The 16,739-nt window shown below is 40.4% G+C and overlaps 1 protein-coding gene across 1 annotated transcript; it reads left to right on the forward strand.

Annotated features, from left to right (window-relative positions):
• Positions 1-5,845: 5,845 nt before the first annotated feature.
• Positions 5,846-16,265, forward strand: ZIM2 (zinc finger imprinted 2). The gene is made up of 5 exons (XM_062177583.1): positions 5,846-6,224; positions 8,511-8,590; positions 9,855-9,981; positions 12,479-12,616; positions 15,316-16,265. The coding sequence occupies exons 1-5, from the start codon at positions 5,846-5,848 to the stop codon at positions 16,263-16,265; spliced, it is 1,674 nt and encodes a 557-aa protein (XP_062033567.1).
• The last annotated feature ends 474 nt before the right edge of the window (positions 16,266-16,739 follow it).

Consider the following 16,739-nt stretch of genomic DNA (forward strand, 5'->3'; position numbering starts at 1 on the left):
CCTGCCAGCAGCCAGGTCATGTGTGGGTCTCAGTGTACTAAGCTGCCTACCAGGGTCTTTCTTGGGAGACATGGTGTACCCTCTTAAGTTCCTGCATTGGCTAGGCAGGCAGTTTCCCAGCCAGACACAGGATCACCCACAGTCCTATAAGTTCTGAAGACTTTCTTTATTCCCCCTTCTACCCTTTTTTGGTCTTTCTGGGTTATTTTTCAAAATTCCTGTGTTCAGGTTCATAAACTCATTCTGCCTGCTGGATTCTGCTGTTGAGACTCTCAACTGTGTTTTTAATTTAATTTATTGCATTCTTCATCTTCAATATTTCTGATTAGTTATTTTTTATGATCCCCATATCTGCTGAATTTTTCTTTTATTTCACATATCATGAAGTGTCTTCTTAATTTTGTTGAAACTTTGCATTCTCTTATATCTCATTGAGTTTACTTAAAATCATTATGTTGAAGTCTTTGTCAAACAAGTTTGTTGATTTCTATGTCTTTGTGATCTGTTGTTATTGTGTTCCTTTGGAGGCATTGTATTACTTTGCTTTTTCATGTTTCTTGTGCCCCTAAGTTGCTTTTGATGCATTGGGTGAGTCAGTTGCTACTACCAGTTTTATAGGGTGGCTTGCATAATAAAATACTTTTTGCTGCTTGCGTCCTGGGATATTGATTGAATGTGCTGCATTGGTTTTGATTCTAAGTGGGAACATTAGCATAGTGTTCTTATAGCTTTTTCAGCTGTAATCAATATTGACAATGTCTATGAATGTCTCAATATATAAGGTTACATGACTGTGGGATTGCACTACAGGATTGCACTCCTTTAGATAGGTAATGTTCAGTGGCAGCTCTGGGCACAGTGTGACCAGCTGCAAAGGCAGGGAATCCATCAGTTTCTGTGGATTGAGTATGAGTGGAGACACCCTTGTGGGCCCAGGTGGGTATGATACAGTATGCCCAATAGTGGGATGGGGTACCTGTCAGTATCTAAAGGCCTCATAGGGGTTAGACCATACCAGCATGACCATATGGGTTACCTATCAGTGCCTGAGGGCTGTACAGATAACTTCACAGGGCCTCTGGGAGACAGCCTTCTCAGGTAGGTCTTCTCACCTGCTTCCCATGGTCAAGTTTACTTTTCAGGAACTCATTGGGCTACATTTATGAGAAAGAGTGGCTCAGTTGCTTCTTGGGGCTACAGGAAAGTGGGCAGGGCTGCTGATTTGCTTCCCAAAATTGAGGAGAGTGCCTATTGATGCTTATCTTCTTCCCTGATCCTCTGTAGGCTGAGCTGGTGGTTGTCTAGTTGCTTCATGAAGCCAAGGGTGCATTCCAGGCCTACTCAGATGCTTCTAGGTTAGCAGCGATTGGCAGGGCCATTCAACTTTTCTGGGAACATTTGCAGGCTGAGTACCCTCAAAGAGTACCCTATATGTTCTTTTCATGGCAGTGAGATTGTGGAGAGGGTCTTCTACATGGTTCTCAGGGCTAGATCTGTGGAGCTACTCGGAGCAGCTGCTTCACAGAACCCTGCATGAGTGGGGTCTCAAGATGGATCTGTACTGCGAGAACCTGACTAGGGGAGATTGCAACATGTGCTGGGTTCTGTTTCCAGGGTTAAATAGTGGTTTGGCAACCCATAAGCTCTCCACACTAGACTGGAGGACAGCAAGAGCCCCAGGCTTCTCCAGTGGTAAATGCCTCAGGAGTCTGTAGTGTGAATGGGGACTCCTGAGAGTTTCCTCCTTACCCTTTCTCTACTAACAAAAGGCCCTCTTGGTTCAAGGTTTATTTCAAGGAGATAGAAGAGTAGATGCTTTGTGTTTAGTTCTCTTCTTTAAAAGGCCATCATGAATCTTGCTCTGCAATATCTAGTCCTGTGCTCATGTTCTTGCCCTATTCCCCATCAGGTATAGTGTTTGCATTGTGCTGTCCAAGATTAGGGGAAGGGCAATGGAGGCAGTCCCTTGGCCTCCTTTCTAATGTAGTTCCAGAGGCACAGTCCATGGGTATTGGCCTGGGGAAGGAGCTGTGGGGCTCTCTCCTGCTTTGGGATTAAACATTGTGGGCCTGGTTAATTCTGTCTCTCTCCCAAGCAGGAGGTATATCCCTCTCCATGCTATGCTGCTTGTAGTTGGGGCAGTAGTGACTTGAGTAACTATTTTCTGCTGCCTTCATAGCATATTTTATTATTATGATACTAAAATGAGGCGTTTTTGTCTCTCACTTTGCTTCCCCAGCTCTTGTAAAGGTATATTGGTGCATGAATAGTTGTAATAGGTTTATCTGTGGAGAGACAATGGGTGGGGGTTCTTAACTGCCATCTTGCTGCCTACTCCCAATTTCTTTCTTCTGCCTTAGCTTTGCCCTTCCTTTCCTGTCCCAGGCCCATCCTTACTTCTACTTTCTGCTCCTCTTTTCTGTTTGTTTGTGCCTGTATTTTCACTTTTATTTTATTTTACATCAGCTTGGTAGCATGTTACTATTGCTGTCAGCTAGCTTATTAATAATCCTTAATATTTATATTTTGAAAGTTCTTGCTGTCTATTCAAATAAGAATTCTGAATATCAGCTCAGATAAACCAAGAGACATGGTAAGTTTCTAACATTTATTCAGTGAAAGAAATACACAAGAAGGTGTGGGCTTTATTTAGGGGAGAAAGAAGTCTAAAAGCACAAGCTGGGTCCATACTAGGCAGAGAGAAGGCTGGGAGCCACAAGGAGCAAAGTCTGTGGTTAGGAGCAGCCGTAGGTAGCTTTGCGCAGGCAGGAAAGTAGAGGCAGAGGGCAGGGGCCTTTGGTGGCCGAAAGGCCACAGGCTTGAAGGTGCAGGACAGCAAGGGGTGGGGGTGTTGTGCCCAGGTGCTCCAGGCCTTTTATTCACTTCCAAAGAGGCGTGGTTACATAGTCCTATTGGCAGGTGGGTGTACAGGTAAGGTCAGGTAGAGGCATGAGATCACGAAAGGGTGGAGAAGGCATGGTCTCCAACTCACAAATCTAATCAGTTTAATCCTATCTGCCTGCCTATAGCACTATTAACCATCATCATTACAGAAAGGATGAGAAAACATTTGAACACTTCTGAGTTTTTTCTTCCCTTCTTCCTTGACCCCACACCTGTTCTGTCAGTGCAGCCCCTCCCTCTACCTCAATCTCACACCACCTTTCTTCCCAGATAGCTGCAACAGCCAGTGTTGGGGCAGGCGAAAGCCTGGAGCCAAGAGCTCCAATGTAGGTAATGGACCCAAACACTTGGGAAATCTTCTTCTGCTTTTCCCAGTCTGTTGGCAGGGAGCTGGATCAGAAGTGGAGCAGCCAGGACTAAAATAGAACCCATATGGGATGTCAGCATTGCAGGCAGAAGCTTTACCTGCAACACCATAAAGCTGATCCTGAGACTCTTTTAACAAACAGTATTTATTGTATTGCTTTTTTCACTGTTATCAGCCCTCTGTATCTGTGGATTTCATATTTGTAGATTCAACCAACCATGGATTGAAAATATTAGGGAAGGGGCAAGCATAGTGCTGTAGCGCCCAATGGGATGCCTGCACTGCAGACTGGGACTTTAACCTGCTGTGCCACCACGAAGGCCTCCAGTATTTGCATTTCAAAGTCCTGCCCAGACCCTGATGACCTTCTAGGTGGTCCCGTCCCTTCTACCTGGCCTGATAAACATCCTTCCTCTAAGGTGGGCACCCTAGAAGGAAGCCCCTAGGCTTCCTCTGAAAACCTCAGGAGAAAACTTGGAAAGGAATTTTTCTTATACACCCAACAAGTCCTTTGCTCTGGAGGAGAAAGGGGAAAGAGAAAAGACGGGAAGGCAAGACCCATCCCCCTTTAAAAACCTCAGCCTAAATGTAAACTAAGCCCTCTCTCAGGTTCTGTCTGCAGAGGTGCCCATGGATACTTGCAGATGTCCTACCCTAATAAACCTTGCTACTTTGCTTTCCACTGCTCTCTGTCTCACACCTGAATTCTTTCTTGTGCAAAGACAAGAACCCACAGCTTTTCTCTGGTGACACTGGGACAAAGCCAAGAGCTGGAAATTCCATCCAGCTCTCCTATGTGTGGGTGGCAGGACTCCAATTACTTGAGTCATCACCACTGCCTCCTAGGGTCTGCATTAGCAAGAAGCTGAACTCAGGAGCTGGAAGTGGGTCTCAAACCCAAGCGCTTCATGTGATGTTGGCATCTTAACCATTAGACCAAACACCTGTCCCCTACTCCTTTTTTGTAGTTGTAGAGATAGAAATTTATTTTCCGGGATGGTATGTCTGTGGATTTCAGCTGCTGCCTTATTTAATCCTTTCAGCATTAGGAGAAAGAATGGGGTCCTTCTTTTTCTCATTTTACAAATGAGGAAAGTACATTCAGAGTGGAGCTCTGAATACGCAAATATGTACAGCATTTAATGCAGATAGCCAATGTTCCAGGGTACAGAAACTGTTTACTTCCAATATATATCAAGTTTTTAATAATGAATGTTTAAACTGGAGATCTGCTAAAGAGAACTGTTGGTCAATGGAGAAATCAGAAGAGCAGTTACAAATTATTGAGAACATAGTGACATTCCTCGATCCTTGATATTAACAAATTAATATATTTTAGTATTCAAGAAAGAATAAAAATAAATTATGCATTTTTAGAAGATTCCCAGAATCCCCCAAGAAAACAAATCAAATAATTGATAAAACTTTGAAGAAACCAAGAATTAAAAATAATAAATGTAAATGAAATATAACATATAATAAAAATAATAGCACTGGAACTTTAAGCTAATATTTGGAATGAGATGGGAGAACAATAGAAATATTGAAAATACTATAAAATAACATCATTGATTAAAAAGAATGAAATCACGTTAGATTTAGTATTCTAAGAATACTGTGGTCCATAATATGTTAATATATTTCAGTTTCAAGCAAGTGGATTATTTTTCCAGAAAAACACTGTAAAAAAATTGGATTCAAGAAGTAGAAAACTTGAATAGACCAGTGACTATTGACAAAAAATGATTAAACAATTAGTTGACTTTAGAAAGCCTGATGCACAGATGGTTTTAATGGTAAAAATCACTAAAAGAAAAGAGAAATGTTTCCCTCAAATGGCATCTTTGTTCATGATTTCTTAGAGTGAGCATAGTGTTTATAGAAGTATATTTTACTTTGCTGATTAGAGAAGAAAAGAATAATTTTGAGGGAGAAAGTACAAAATTGCCTGTAAAAATCATTTACAATTTTACTGATCACAGACAGTATCTGGTGCAGTATTCCAGGATATGTTTCTGTGCTTTATATAGGCATATATATTGTATTATACACATTTATTTCCTGTTTTTTCCTCTTAATAGTATGATATAAATTTTCCCTACATCCATAATATAAATAAAAAATTACTGAGGTGCATGTAGATGAAAGGATACAGAATAGTTGTACAGTTCAATTTTCATAAACAATGAAAATATTTTCCTTTGTGTTTCATAAAGTTATTTTAGTTTATTGTGCTTTGTGGTTCCAGGCTGCTCTCCCTTCAGTGACATTTCTGACGTACTTCTAACTGTGCCTGTGGATTTTCTGGACCTGAGAATGGGCCAGAGGCATCATCTTTGTCTTATCTGTAGAAATCTCCCTGAATGTGTATTTAGGCATTTTTGTGAAATTTTTTGCTGTAGGTCACTTCTACTCTACCGTCCAGCATTAATTGTGTGAACCGTTTGTGTATCTCTATGTAATTTCTGCAGGTCTGTATCGTTTTATTTGAAAACACTTTTGCCACCTTCTTCATAAGTGTGGGAAGCCTGCCTTTGAGAGTACATCCATCCTATAAAGACCCAAGCTGTGAAGATGATGCATGTGACAGAAGTTTTGGATATCTTGAGGAATCCTCATATCTTTCATCTGCATGATCAAGAGGAGAATCCAGAAACTATCCATAGGAGAAACCTAGAGGCTGAAAATATTTCTCATAAGATATTTAAGTATTTTCAGTACTTATCGATGACTGGACCTCACCAAGCTGTAAGCCAAATCCAAGAACTCTACTGGCAGTGGCTACAGCCAGAGACACACACTAAGGAGCAAATAATAGATCAACTGGTGTTGGAGCAGTTTCTGACCACCTTGCCAGAGGAGATTCTGGCATGGGTGAGGTCAAAACAGCCCAAGAACAGCAAGGAGGCAGGAACCTTGGTGGAAATTTTCATCCAGGCACATGGGGAGAATGGTGAGAGAGGGAAGGAACAACTGTCCTTTTCTTCCTACTGAATGTTTGCTGTATGACTGGTGCATAGGATGAATTTAATATATTGAATAAATTAATGAAAGAATAATTTTTAAAAGATTTATATATTTATTTGAAAGAGTTACACAGAGAAAGGAGAGGCAGAGAGAGAGAGAGAGAGAGAGAGAGAGGTCTTCCATCCAATGGTTCATTCACCAATTGGCCTCACTGGCTGGAGCTGCACTGATCCGAAGCCAGGAGCCAGGAGCTTCTTCTGGGTCTCCCACATGAGTGCAGGGGCCCAAGAACTTGGGTCATCTTCTACTGCTTTCCCAGGCCATAGCAGAGAGCTGGATCGGAAGTGGAACAGCCAGGTCTCGAACTGTAGCCCATATGGGATGCTGGCGCTTCAGGCCAGGGCATTAACCTGCTGCGCCACAGCGCTGGCCCCAAAAGAATAAATTTTAATATAAAATTTAGTCTGTCTAATCTCATGTGAGATGGATGAAGCTCTGGGTTTGGGTTTTGCTTTTAATATGTATTCTCTTAGAGTACCAGCCTCGTACTCCTCTTCCAACATACCTTATCCAGCCTAAAAAAAATACACAAAAAACAGATCTTCTGGAATCACTGATGGCATAAATATAAGTGTAAATTTGGAGAAAATTGATATTTACATTAATTTTTCCATTTGAGAACAAAAAAGATTTGTTGAATGAATGGTTAAATTTTTTTTTGAAAGAAGGCATAAAATGTGAGAGATACAGAGCTTGGAAATTCAGTGTCTTCCAAAATTTACTGGTATCTTGGAAAATTAAATTACTGGATTGGAACTAGATTGGAGAGCATTTTAAGAATGATAGAAGAGAGTCATTCAGTCCTCATATTCCTTTGATTAAAAAAAAACTAAATACAAATCTAAGGCTATAGTTACAGTTCTTTCTGGAGGAAGGGCTGGAACATAGACAGGAAAGAAGCATTTAGTAGGTATAAATTATTGGGACAGTTGTAATTTTAAGGTTGGATAGTGAGTTCACAAGCTTCAATTATACGTAAGAAATATAAATGAATGAATTTAAAATTAAAATGTGGGCCAGCGCCGTGGCTTAACAGGCTAATCCTCCGCCTTGCGGCACCAGCACACGAGGTTCTAGTCCCGGTTGGGGCGCCGGATTCTATCCCGGTTACCCCTCTTCCAGGCCAGCTCTCTGCTATGGCCCGGGAAGGCAGTGGAGGATGGCCCAAGTCCTTGGGCCCTGCATCTGCATGGGAGACCAGGAGAAGCACCTGGCTCCTGGCTTCGGATCAGCGCGATGCGCCGGCCGCAGCGGCCATTGGAGGGTGAACCAACGGCAAAAAGGAAGACCTTTCTCTCTGTCTCTCTCTCTTTCACTATCCACTCTGCCTGTCAAAAAAAAAAAAAAATTAAAATGTGGCCATTCATGGTTAAAGGCTTATAACATATCATGAAGTAAAGATTATGATTAATCCAGCTATGTGCATCTACATTTCTTAAAAGTAATTTTTAAAATACTAATAGTGAAAATGCTTAACACTTAAAATGTATTATTGTAAGTGTTTTATGTATTAATTCATTTATTTTAACAGCCCTGTGACATAGATGTTGCCTTTAAGTGGTTAAGAAATTTCCTCATGATTCTACAATTACTAATTGACCATCAGGATTTAGAACTAAGCTGCTGGCTCCAGCATTTGTATGCTTAGTTAAGGTGTTATACCACCTCAGGTATACTTAGGGGATGTCTTAGAGAGGTCAAAAACTTGACCAAAGGCATATAACTCTGGTGGAGCTGGAGTTCAGGGGGGAAGGAAAGAATTCTCTGGGATCTGAAGAAGAAACAACAGATTAATGAAAGGTATTCTTAGAAAAGAGACCTAAGGCTTCTGAAGGAATTGTGCTCATCTTCCAGATCGATGAGTGAAAAGGGTGTAGGAAAGGCTACCATTCAAAATAACTATGTTACTATATAGGAAATATTTAATACTAATAAGAACCTTTAGAACTATAGATATTAGAGGGGACTTTCATTTTACTTTAAAGCAGTGGGAAGACATTGAGGTATTTCAAACTGGGAAATGACCAGAACTGTCTTTTGGAGCTTGCTATATTGAATTGAGAAATCATTTCTGTGGTCTTTCTCTTACCATTTGAAGTTCAGTCTGCTTCTACCTCCCATGGCAAGATGGGGTGGCATAAGAGGGGCAGGTCACACTGTGGATACTGCCAGACAGAACTCAATTCTATGTTTATTCCTCTCTCCCTTTGAGGTTTCCTTGCCCAGGACTCTGATCTTGCAGAAAAAAAGAACACAACCATATTAGAAAGTGTACAACCTACTGGGCCCCAGGTGAGTCAGGTTTTCCTCCATGTTGATTCTCAGGTATGAGGATCTTACCTTCTTGATTTCTGGACCTTCTCTATTTAAGTAAATCATATCCTTGTTTCTGTTAAGTCTTTATATAAATATCACCTAACTGAGCCTTTCTTCTGCATGCCCTACGTATGATTTTATTCTGACTTATACTTTGTATCTCCCTTCTCTGCGTTTTCTCTGTTGTACTTATCACTATTCCACATACTACATATTTAGTGCTTCTCTTCTTTTTATCTCTTAAATTACTTGGCTTTTAGTGTTGTATTTTATTCAAAACTACCTTCATGTGGCTTAGAATATTATTCTGCCCCTTTTTACTTAGGAGGGAATGGAGCAGGGAAGTTAAGCACTGTGCTAAAGGGTCCTGCGACTGTCACATTAGGCTGGTATTCTGACTTGCTTTAGAGTCTACATTCTTAACCACTTGGTTGTTGACTCCTTCAGTGCCATCTATTCTAGCTTAGATTGCCAAATAAAACAAAAACACAGAGAGCCAAGTAAATTTGAATTTCATATGAGCAGCAAATAAACTTTTAGCATAAGTATATCACATGCAATCTTTGGGACATAATTATGCTAAAATTATTTGTTTGTTTGTAATTCAAATTTAACTTGGCATACTGGATTTTGTCTGACCATCCTATTTCAGCTAAACTTCTAGATTTGGGAAAGTGGAGTTCATTGGGACGCATGATCAGGCTAGAATAGTCCAGAATATTCTTTACGAATGAAAGATAATATGTCCTACTGTGCAAGTGATTCCTCTAAAATTTTGAATAATATTTTAATGAAGTCACAAACATAAAACTTTCACCTTATACTCCTTCAAGGTTTACAATGGAAAGGTTTCACTAACATTTACTGACTGCCTGCTTGTGTTACTTGTACTTGAGAATGAAAAGAATGTGCTTAGTACCATGTAGCTAGGTGCTGCTGAAGAGGACTTATTGCTGTGCCTGAGGGTTACTGTGAACTTAGCATTTACATTCTTGCTTGCTTGCTTAAGTGGCTTAAAATGCCCTTTTTCTGCCAAGCAGATCTGTGGTCATCAGTAACAGAAACTGTCTCAAAAATATTCCCATTTCTCTCAAGACTACACAACAAAGATGCAATTCTAGATCTCTGGTCTATGAATTAGAACACTTTGCAGCTTTCTGGCTGTCTGATCAGGCTCCTTCTCTCATCCTTACAATAATTCCTGGACGATGATCTTTTAAGAGTATTTATGGTGTTTTAGGAGCTGGTGACCTTCCAGGATGTGTTCGTGGACTTCAGTCCAGAGGAGATGAGCTACCTTACTGCTGCTCAGAGGAAGCTCCACCGAGAGGTGACACTGGAGAATTACCGGAACCTGGTCTCCTTTGGTAAGTATGTTTTCTCCATGGAACTCGATTTCTGCCCACTAGTGAAGTAGATCTCAACTCTTTTAAGTCTTCTTATTAGTAATGGTGATTATTCATGTCAGTGAATATTAACTCAGATCAGAGAGTATATTTTAATATACAACTCACTGTTAGGGGCCGGCACTGTGGCATAGTGGGTAAGGCCACTGCCTGCAGTGCCAGCATCCCATATGGGCTCTGGTTCGAGTCCTGGCTGCTCCACTTCCAATCCAGCTCTCTGCTGTGGCCTGGGAAAGCAGTAGAAGATGACCCAAGTCTTTGGGCCCCTACATCCGCATGGGAGACCCGGAAGAGGCTCCTGGCCTCCTGGCTTCAGATCAGCGCAGCTCTGGCTGTTTTGGCCATCTGGGGAGTGAACCAGCAGGAGGAAGACCTCTCTCTCTCTCTCTCTCTCTCTCTCTCTCTCTCTCTCTCCATCTCCTCTCTCTGTGTAACTCTCACTTTCAAATGAATAAATAAATAAATCTTTAAAAAAAAAAAACCTCACCGTTAATTGTAAATAGGTAACATTAATTGGGCCCTTACTATATGTCAGACACTGGTCTAAGTGCTTTACATGCTTTAACTCCTTTGATTTTCACACTAGTCCTGTAAGGCAGGGGCATACTTCTTGTTGTTACTATTATTATTGTCATTTGACAGATAAAGAAAGTGAGTATAGCAAAGCTAAATTACTTGTCTAGATCTGGGATTTGATCTTGAGCAGTCTGACTCCTGAATCTGCTCTGATGTTCTGCTTGACAACAGTGGTTTGCTTCTTCAGGTCTTAGTGCAACAGGAGAATTGAAATGATGGACTTTTTTTGAATGAGAAATAGAATTCTGAAAATTCTAGGTACTCTGAAGGCTTCTACTGGCCTCAGTCTTGAGAGTCAGAGATTGCCACTGCCTTTTGACATCTGTAGGCAGCATTGTTGCCCTTCCCACACAAATGAAAAGTCTTGTTGCCAGTGCTAGAATCCTCTCTTGGCAGCTTTTTTTGTTTGGGGGTGGGGGTGGGGGGTGGGGCTTGAGGTCTCTTGAAAAACAAAAGCAAACACCATTCCACTGGCAATAACCTAGTGCTCTTGTCCTTTGAAGTCAGAGACCCAGTCAGGAGACAGGTGCACCTTACCTCAGACCTAGTATATGAATGTGTGATGTAACTACGATTTTTATTGCTGCAGAGAACAGACTTTTCCAACATATTTTACTCTATTCCCTAATAAATGCCTTTTCCAACTTATTTTGTGGTCTTCCCTTGGTGACCACATTTTATGACTTAAAAGACAGGATAAAATATCAAGAGAGTAGGAATAAATTCATTTTTTTTCTTTATTGCCTGTATGCAGTGACCTGGAGGCATTTCTATTTTCTTGTGAGCCCTTGGCTTCTTATAACACTAAAAGTCTTAAACAGAGTTCTTATGTGTCACCCAGGACATTGCTTTCCCAAATGTTGAATGAGTACAATGGGTTAAATAGGAGATGATTTTAGGTGGTACATGGACAACATGAAATAACCCAATCAGCCAGTTGTAAAGACCCCTTATTTGCTTTCAAACTCTCTGATTGTGTTAGCATGTCTCTGTATCTTGCTGATCTTCCCTTTAAGCAAAGAGTACAGACCCCAACCCTTGAGCCTTAACTAGGCAGCAGAAGCCAGCTAGCACTCAACAACCTTAGTTTCAGTTGTATGTATTGTTATGTTTATTGTCTGTTTTGCAATTGGTATTAATTTCCATTTATAAAGTTGATCTGAAGCTTCCATTTAAAATTCGCATATTTAAGTTAAAAGGAGAAGTGATCTAAAGAAAAATATTAAATAACTACCACTATAAATGACATAGCTAAAACCAAAGTACAAGGGTCATTCATTAATTGTCAGCTAATTCATGATGTGACAAGTCTGTTATAGGTATTGGAGTAACAAAGTAAATGAGAATTCTGAGTCTCGTCTCATAGATGTTACATTCCGGTGGGGAGAGACAGGAAACAAGCAAGTAATAAAGTGTGTTCAAATGATTGTAATTTAGGAGACAAGGAGCTAAGGGAGCAGGAAGAGCAGCTTTTTAAGACAAAGAGGGAATGGAGGTTATCACAGGAGGGAAAATCTTCACTTTTTGAGCCGCCACATCAAATTTCCCTTTGCTGAAGAAGAGTACATTGCTCTCTCAGTCCCTCTTTTTTAGTTTTCATTCAGTAACAGGTTTTCAACCTTGGTACTGTTGACATTTGGGGCCAGATAGACTGCGTGTTAAACTGCATCACTGCTTCCACCCTCCAGAGGCCAGGAGCACCTTCTTTTCTCCCTCGGTGGTGCCACTTGAGGGATAGGTTGTTGAGAGCCGTTGCTTTATAAATTTGGAAACAGGCTTCATTTTACTCTTGGCGAGTTTGCTCTTTTCTTATTATCCTAAAGTCTTTAGGACCCGGTTTTAAGTTGCTGATCCCCCAAGTTATGTCTGCTTTCTTCAACAGGGTACCAATTTGCTAAACCTGACATTATCTCATACTTGGAGGAGGAAGAGTCACGCACAATTGAAGAAGGTAGCAATGCAGGGATAGAGGAAGAGTCACATGCTGTGGAAGAAGGCAGCAGTGCAGTGAGATGTCAAGGTGAGTAGTGAGAGGAAGCCCGTGGATATGGAATCAGGGGAAGGCAATCCCTGTGCCCAGGGATATGCAGGAGGAGTGCAAGATACAGGGCGCATGCTGCTAATATGCTCTTACTTCAGGGGCTCTTTCTCTTGAACACCTTCTTAATCTCCTTTCCATGTCTTCCTACAGCATAAATTCCTCTCCTGTTTTGCACTAGGGAGGCCACTTTCCCTTTCTTTAGTGTTCCAGTCCCTTCATTTATTTGTCTTCTTCATGCAACTACTAATCATAGTTCTTTCCTCTTTAAATTAGACAAGCAAAAAGCCTGAGTGTGATAGTACTTCTTTTTTCTTAATGCCTCCCATATTCGCTCACACCAGCTCCTCAGAATTACTGACATCCTTTCCTTTCATTTCCTCCCTTCCCTTGTTAGCCTCTGCCATCTGGCTTCTATCACCCCACTTCTGCCAACATCTATACATACACACTTTGTTCTAAGACTTCCACAGAAGTGTTCTGCACCTACATCCTATGGCTCAAGAACAAGAACCTTCTAGTCTTTACCTTCTCCAAACTTTATGGCTGCGATCTGATAATGTTTAGCATCTTCATGAAATCTTCTTTAACAATTATTTATTTATGTATTCATCTGAGAGGCAGAGAGAGAGAGAGAGAGAGAGAGAGAGAGAGAGAGAGAGAGAACCCATCTACTGATTCACTTTCCAAATGCCCAGGATAGCTGGGGATGGACAAAAACACACTGTTCCTCAACAATAGAGACAAGGGATATAAAGGATCTTCAGATTTCAAATCTCAAAATGTCAATTTCACTCCTATGCATTACATTTTCAGTACTCTATTGTTACCACAGAACAGGGACAACATATGGTATCTGTCTTTTTGGAACTGGCTTATTTCACTAAGTATAATGGTTCCCAGTTGCATCCATTTTATTGCAAAAGACAGAATTTTTTCTTACTGCTAAGTAGTATTCCATAGGATATATATATATGTATATACATACATATATATATATATATATATCATAATTTCTTTATCCAGTCTTCAGTTGATGGACATCTGGGTTGAATCCTTATCTTAGCTATTATGTATCGAGCTGCTATGAACATGGGGGAACAGATAACTTTCATCTGGTGATTTCATTTTATTTGGGTAAATTTCCAGGAATAGGATTGCTAGGTTAAATGGTAGATCTGTTTTCAGATTTCTGAGGTATCTCTAGAAAGACCCTTATGACTGTTATATGGAGATTGAGATTTAGGAGAACATTCAGAGAAACCACTTCACAAGGCTGTTGAAATCAGACTAAAGATGTTAAAGATATGCTATAACAGTACAATGGTCAGATTTCAGGTATTCTCTGAAAATAGAAGTATCAGAACATTGTGAAACATTGAATGTATGTTGGGGTGAGGAAAACAGAGGAGTCAGTTAGAACTGGGTTATTTCTTGGTCTTTCATTCTTGAATATTCTCTACAATGACCATTTCCTGAAAGATTTAATCCATTATTATGGATCCAGCTGTCCCCCTTCTGGTGCCCTCCTAAGCTATACACTGGCTCTGCTGTTATACTCTGCTCACATATTTCAGCTGTCTGCCAGGATTTGACCACTGTGTTCATCACTGTCTCTTCTAAACCATAATCTTATACTTGCTTTCCTTGGCTTCAGTTTCTTTCCCACTTAGAGTTTCATTCTTAAAGAACAAATTTTTAACCAGCTTCTTACCACCCTCAAAAGAAAATTCAGAAATTGAAGTTCTTCCCACTCTGGCCTGAAATTTGCATCTCAGCCTCATTTGCCCCAGATCTTCTAGCTAAAATTCTGTGTTGCTAGAGCCCCAGGATTGTCTACTTTGACAGTTCAGTGTCTTTGCTCACTCTGTTTTAAACAGTTACCACTACATTCACCACTTACTGAGCTCAAATGCCATCATCTCCACTAATCTTTTCCTGTTCCTAAATAGAGTCTACTTCTCCAACTCTGCTGCTGTAGTCATTTCATAGATTACACTCCTTTTTACAGACTTCTGATGGCTGTCTGGTCGGGCGACGTCTTGCACAGCATAGACATTTAATAAATGTTGAATTGAAGAGAATTAATTCATTGGCAGTGCAGATTTGCATAAAATGACATTAGGAGCCAAGAAAAATAGTTAAAATAATTTTCCTAAAAAAAAAAAAAGAAAAGAAAACCAGTTCCATGATAAAATGAATTTGACGAATGCATTCTGTGCCTTCCCTTTTTGGGATCCAGGGTACCTATTAAAGGTTCTGAAGATTCATTCCTACAGGAAACTAACTTGGTTTGTATCATATAGTGTGTCCCAGATTGACCTGACAATGGAAGCCCCTTCATGGTCAGAGCTGTTTTTTTCAAAATATTAGTGATCTACCAAGAATAGAAAATAGAGGTAAACCCCAATCCCAGGTCTTTGTCTGGTTTTGTCCTCATTCAGTGCCTCTGGTATCTTTGTCCACACAAAGTCCTCTTGAATGGTCTTTTTTCTGTCTCTCCCACAGCCTGCCTTACCTACTGTTCTTGCCATATTTTTCCCTATTTCTCCTTAGAGTTCCATAAAATTCTCAAGCCTCCATAAGATCTGCCTGTTATCTTTGTTCTTTCTTTTTGTGTCTACTATAATGATGCATTTCTCTGAATAAAAAGAGTAGAGGAAATTTTACATTTCTTTTAGGTTATGAGAAGAAACCTGAAACCAAAGAACTAATTCCAGAACGAAACCTAGCTATAGAACGATCGTCATTGGTAGAAATGGAGAATCCAGCAATAGGTAACTTCTTGCATGAATGTCTAGAAGAGTCTTCCATTGATGATCCATCAGAATTGCACCAGCACAGACAGAAGAAAATTTTGATTCCTGTAACAATGAGTGATCCCAAGATCCCTCAGGAAAGAAGCCAGAGCAGTGATGAATGTGAGAGAAGCTGTAACCGTATTGAGCAATCAGAGTATCTTCTAGAAAAGAATCCCCAAGAATGTACTACTTTTGGAATGTGTACCAGACCGCAGACAGTGAACAGACCCACATGTGATCTTTGCAAAAGAACCTTTACCACCCGAGGAGCCCTTGTGAGACATGAGCAGATCCATTCTGGGAAGAAACCCTATGAATGTAAACAATGTGGCGAGGCCTTCTATCTGATGCCACACCTCATCAGACATCAGAGGACTCATTTTGGTAGGAAGCGCTCTCAGTGCAGTGAAGGTAGAAAGTCTCTCATCCAGAATGGAAATGCCTGTGGACAAGTGAGAATTCATAGTCAAGAGGACTACTATGAATGTTTTCAGTGTGGCAAAGCTTTTATTCAGAATGTGCATCTTTTTCAACATCTCAAAGCCCATGAGGCAGCAAAACCCATTCCTTCTGAGTTTCCCTGCAACAAGACATATTTAATTCGCTATCAGCGGAAACATGACTATGTTGGAAAGAGAGCCTGCCAGTGTTGTCACTGTGGCAAAGCCTTCAGTCAGATTTCACATCTCATTCAGCATTATCGAATTCATGCTCAAGAGAAGCCTTACCAGTGTCAGCTGTGTGGAAAGTGTTTCAGTCTGCCCTCATACCTCACTCACCATTATCAACTCCATTTTCAAGAGAAACCCTCTGGGTGGAATGACTGTTGAAAACTCTTCAGTCAGAGAACACACTTTTCTCAATATCTTTGGTTTCATCTGGAGAAAGACCTGAGCATTCTGAGTTTGGGTAGCCCTCACACCTTAACAACCTAAAATCCATTATGGTGTGATTTACAAATATTAAATGATATGTAAGACAGCCTTTTTGCAAGAGGGGATTCTGCACATGGGTCAGAAGTCACACAGGTGAAAAAGCTTACATAGAATATTCTTAACACATAGGAAAGAACTTGATAACTTCTTTCAGTGGCATTCATCAAATGGAGAACCTTGATTTTGACAAAGCTGATAGTATTGGTTATATATTTACATGGTACCTTATAGTTTAGAAAATATTGTCATATTTATTATTGTATTTGACCTTTTAAGGAACATGTGGAGTCCCAATGCAGACATTTATTCAGTCTTGCAGATAAAGCAAATTTGAAGCTCCAGGTTTTTAGTTAATTTTACCAAGTTTGT

This window comes from Lepus europaeus, chromosome 19 (assembly GCF_033115175.1).
Source record: "Lepus europaeus isolate LE1 chromosome 19, mLepTim1.pri, whole genome shotgun sequence".
NCBI classification, from domain to species: domain Eukaryota; kingdom Metazoa; phylum Chordata; class Mammalia; order Lagomorpha; family Leporidae; genus Lepus; species Lepus europaeus.

Coding starts and splice junctions, on each gene's coding strand:
- ZIM2 (XM_062177583.1), top strand. CDS start 5,846: ATGATGCATGTGACAGAAGTTTTGGATATCTTGAGGAATCCTCATATC. Junction 6,225..8,510: donor CCAGGCACATGGGGAGAATG/GTGAGAGAGGGA, acceptor TCTCCCTTTGAG/GTTTCCTTGCCCAGGACTCT. Junction 12,617..15,315: donor CAGTGCAGTGAGATGTCAAG/GTGAGTAGTGAG, acceptor CATTTCTTTTAG/GTTATGAGAAGAAACCTGAA.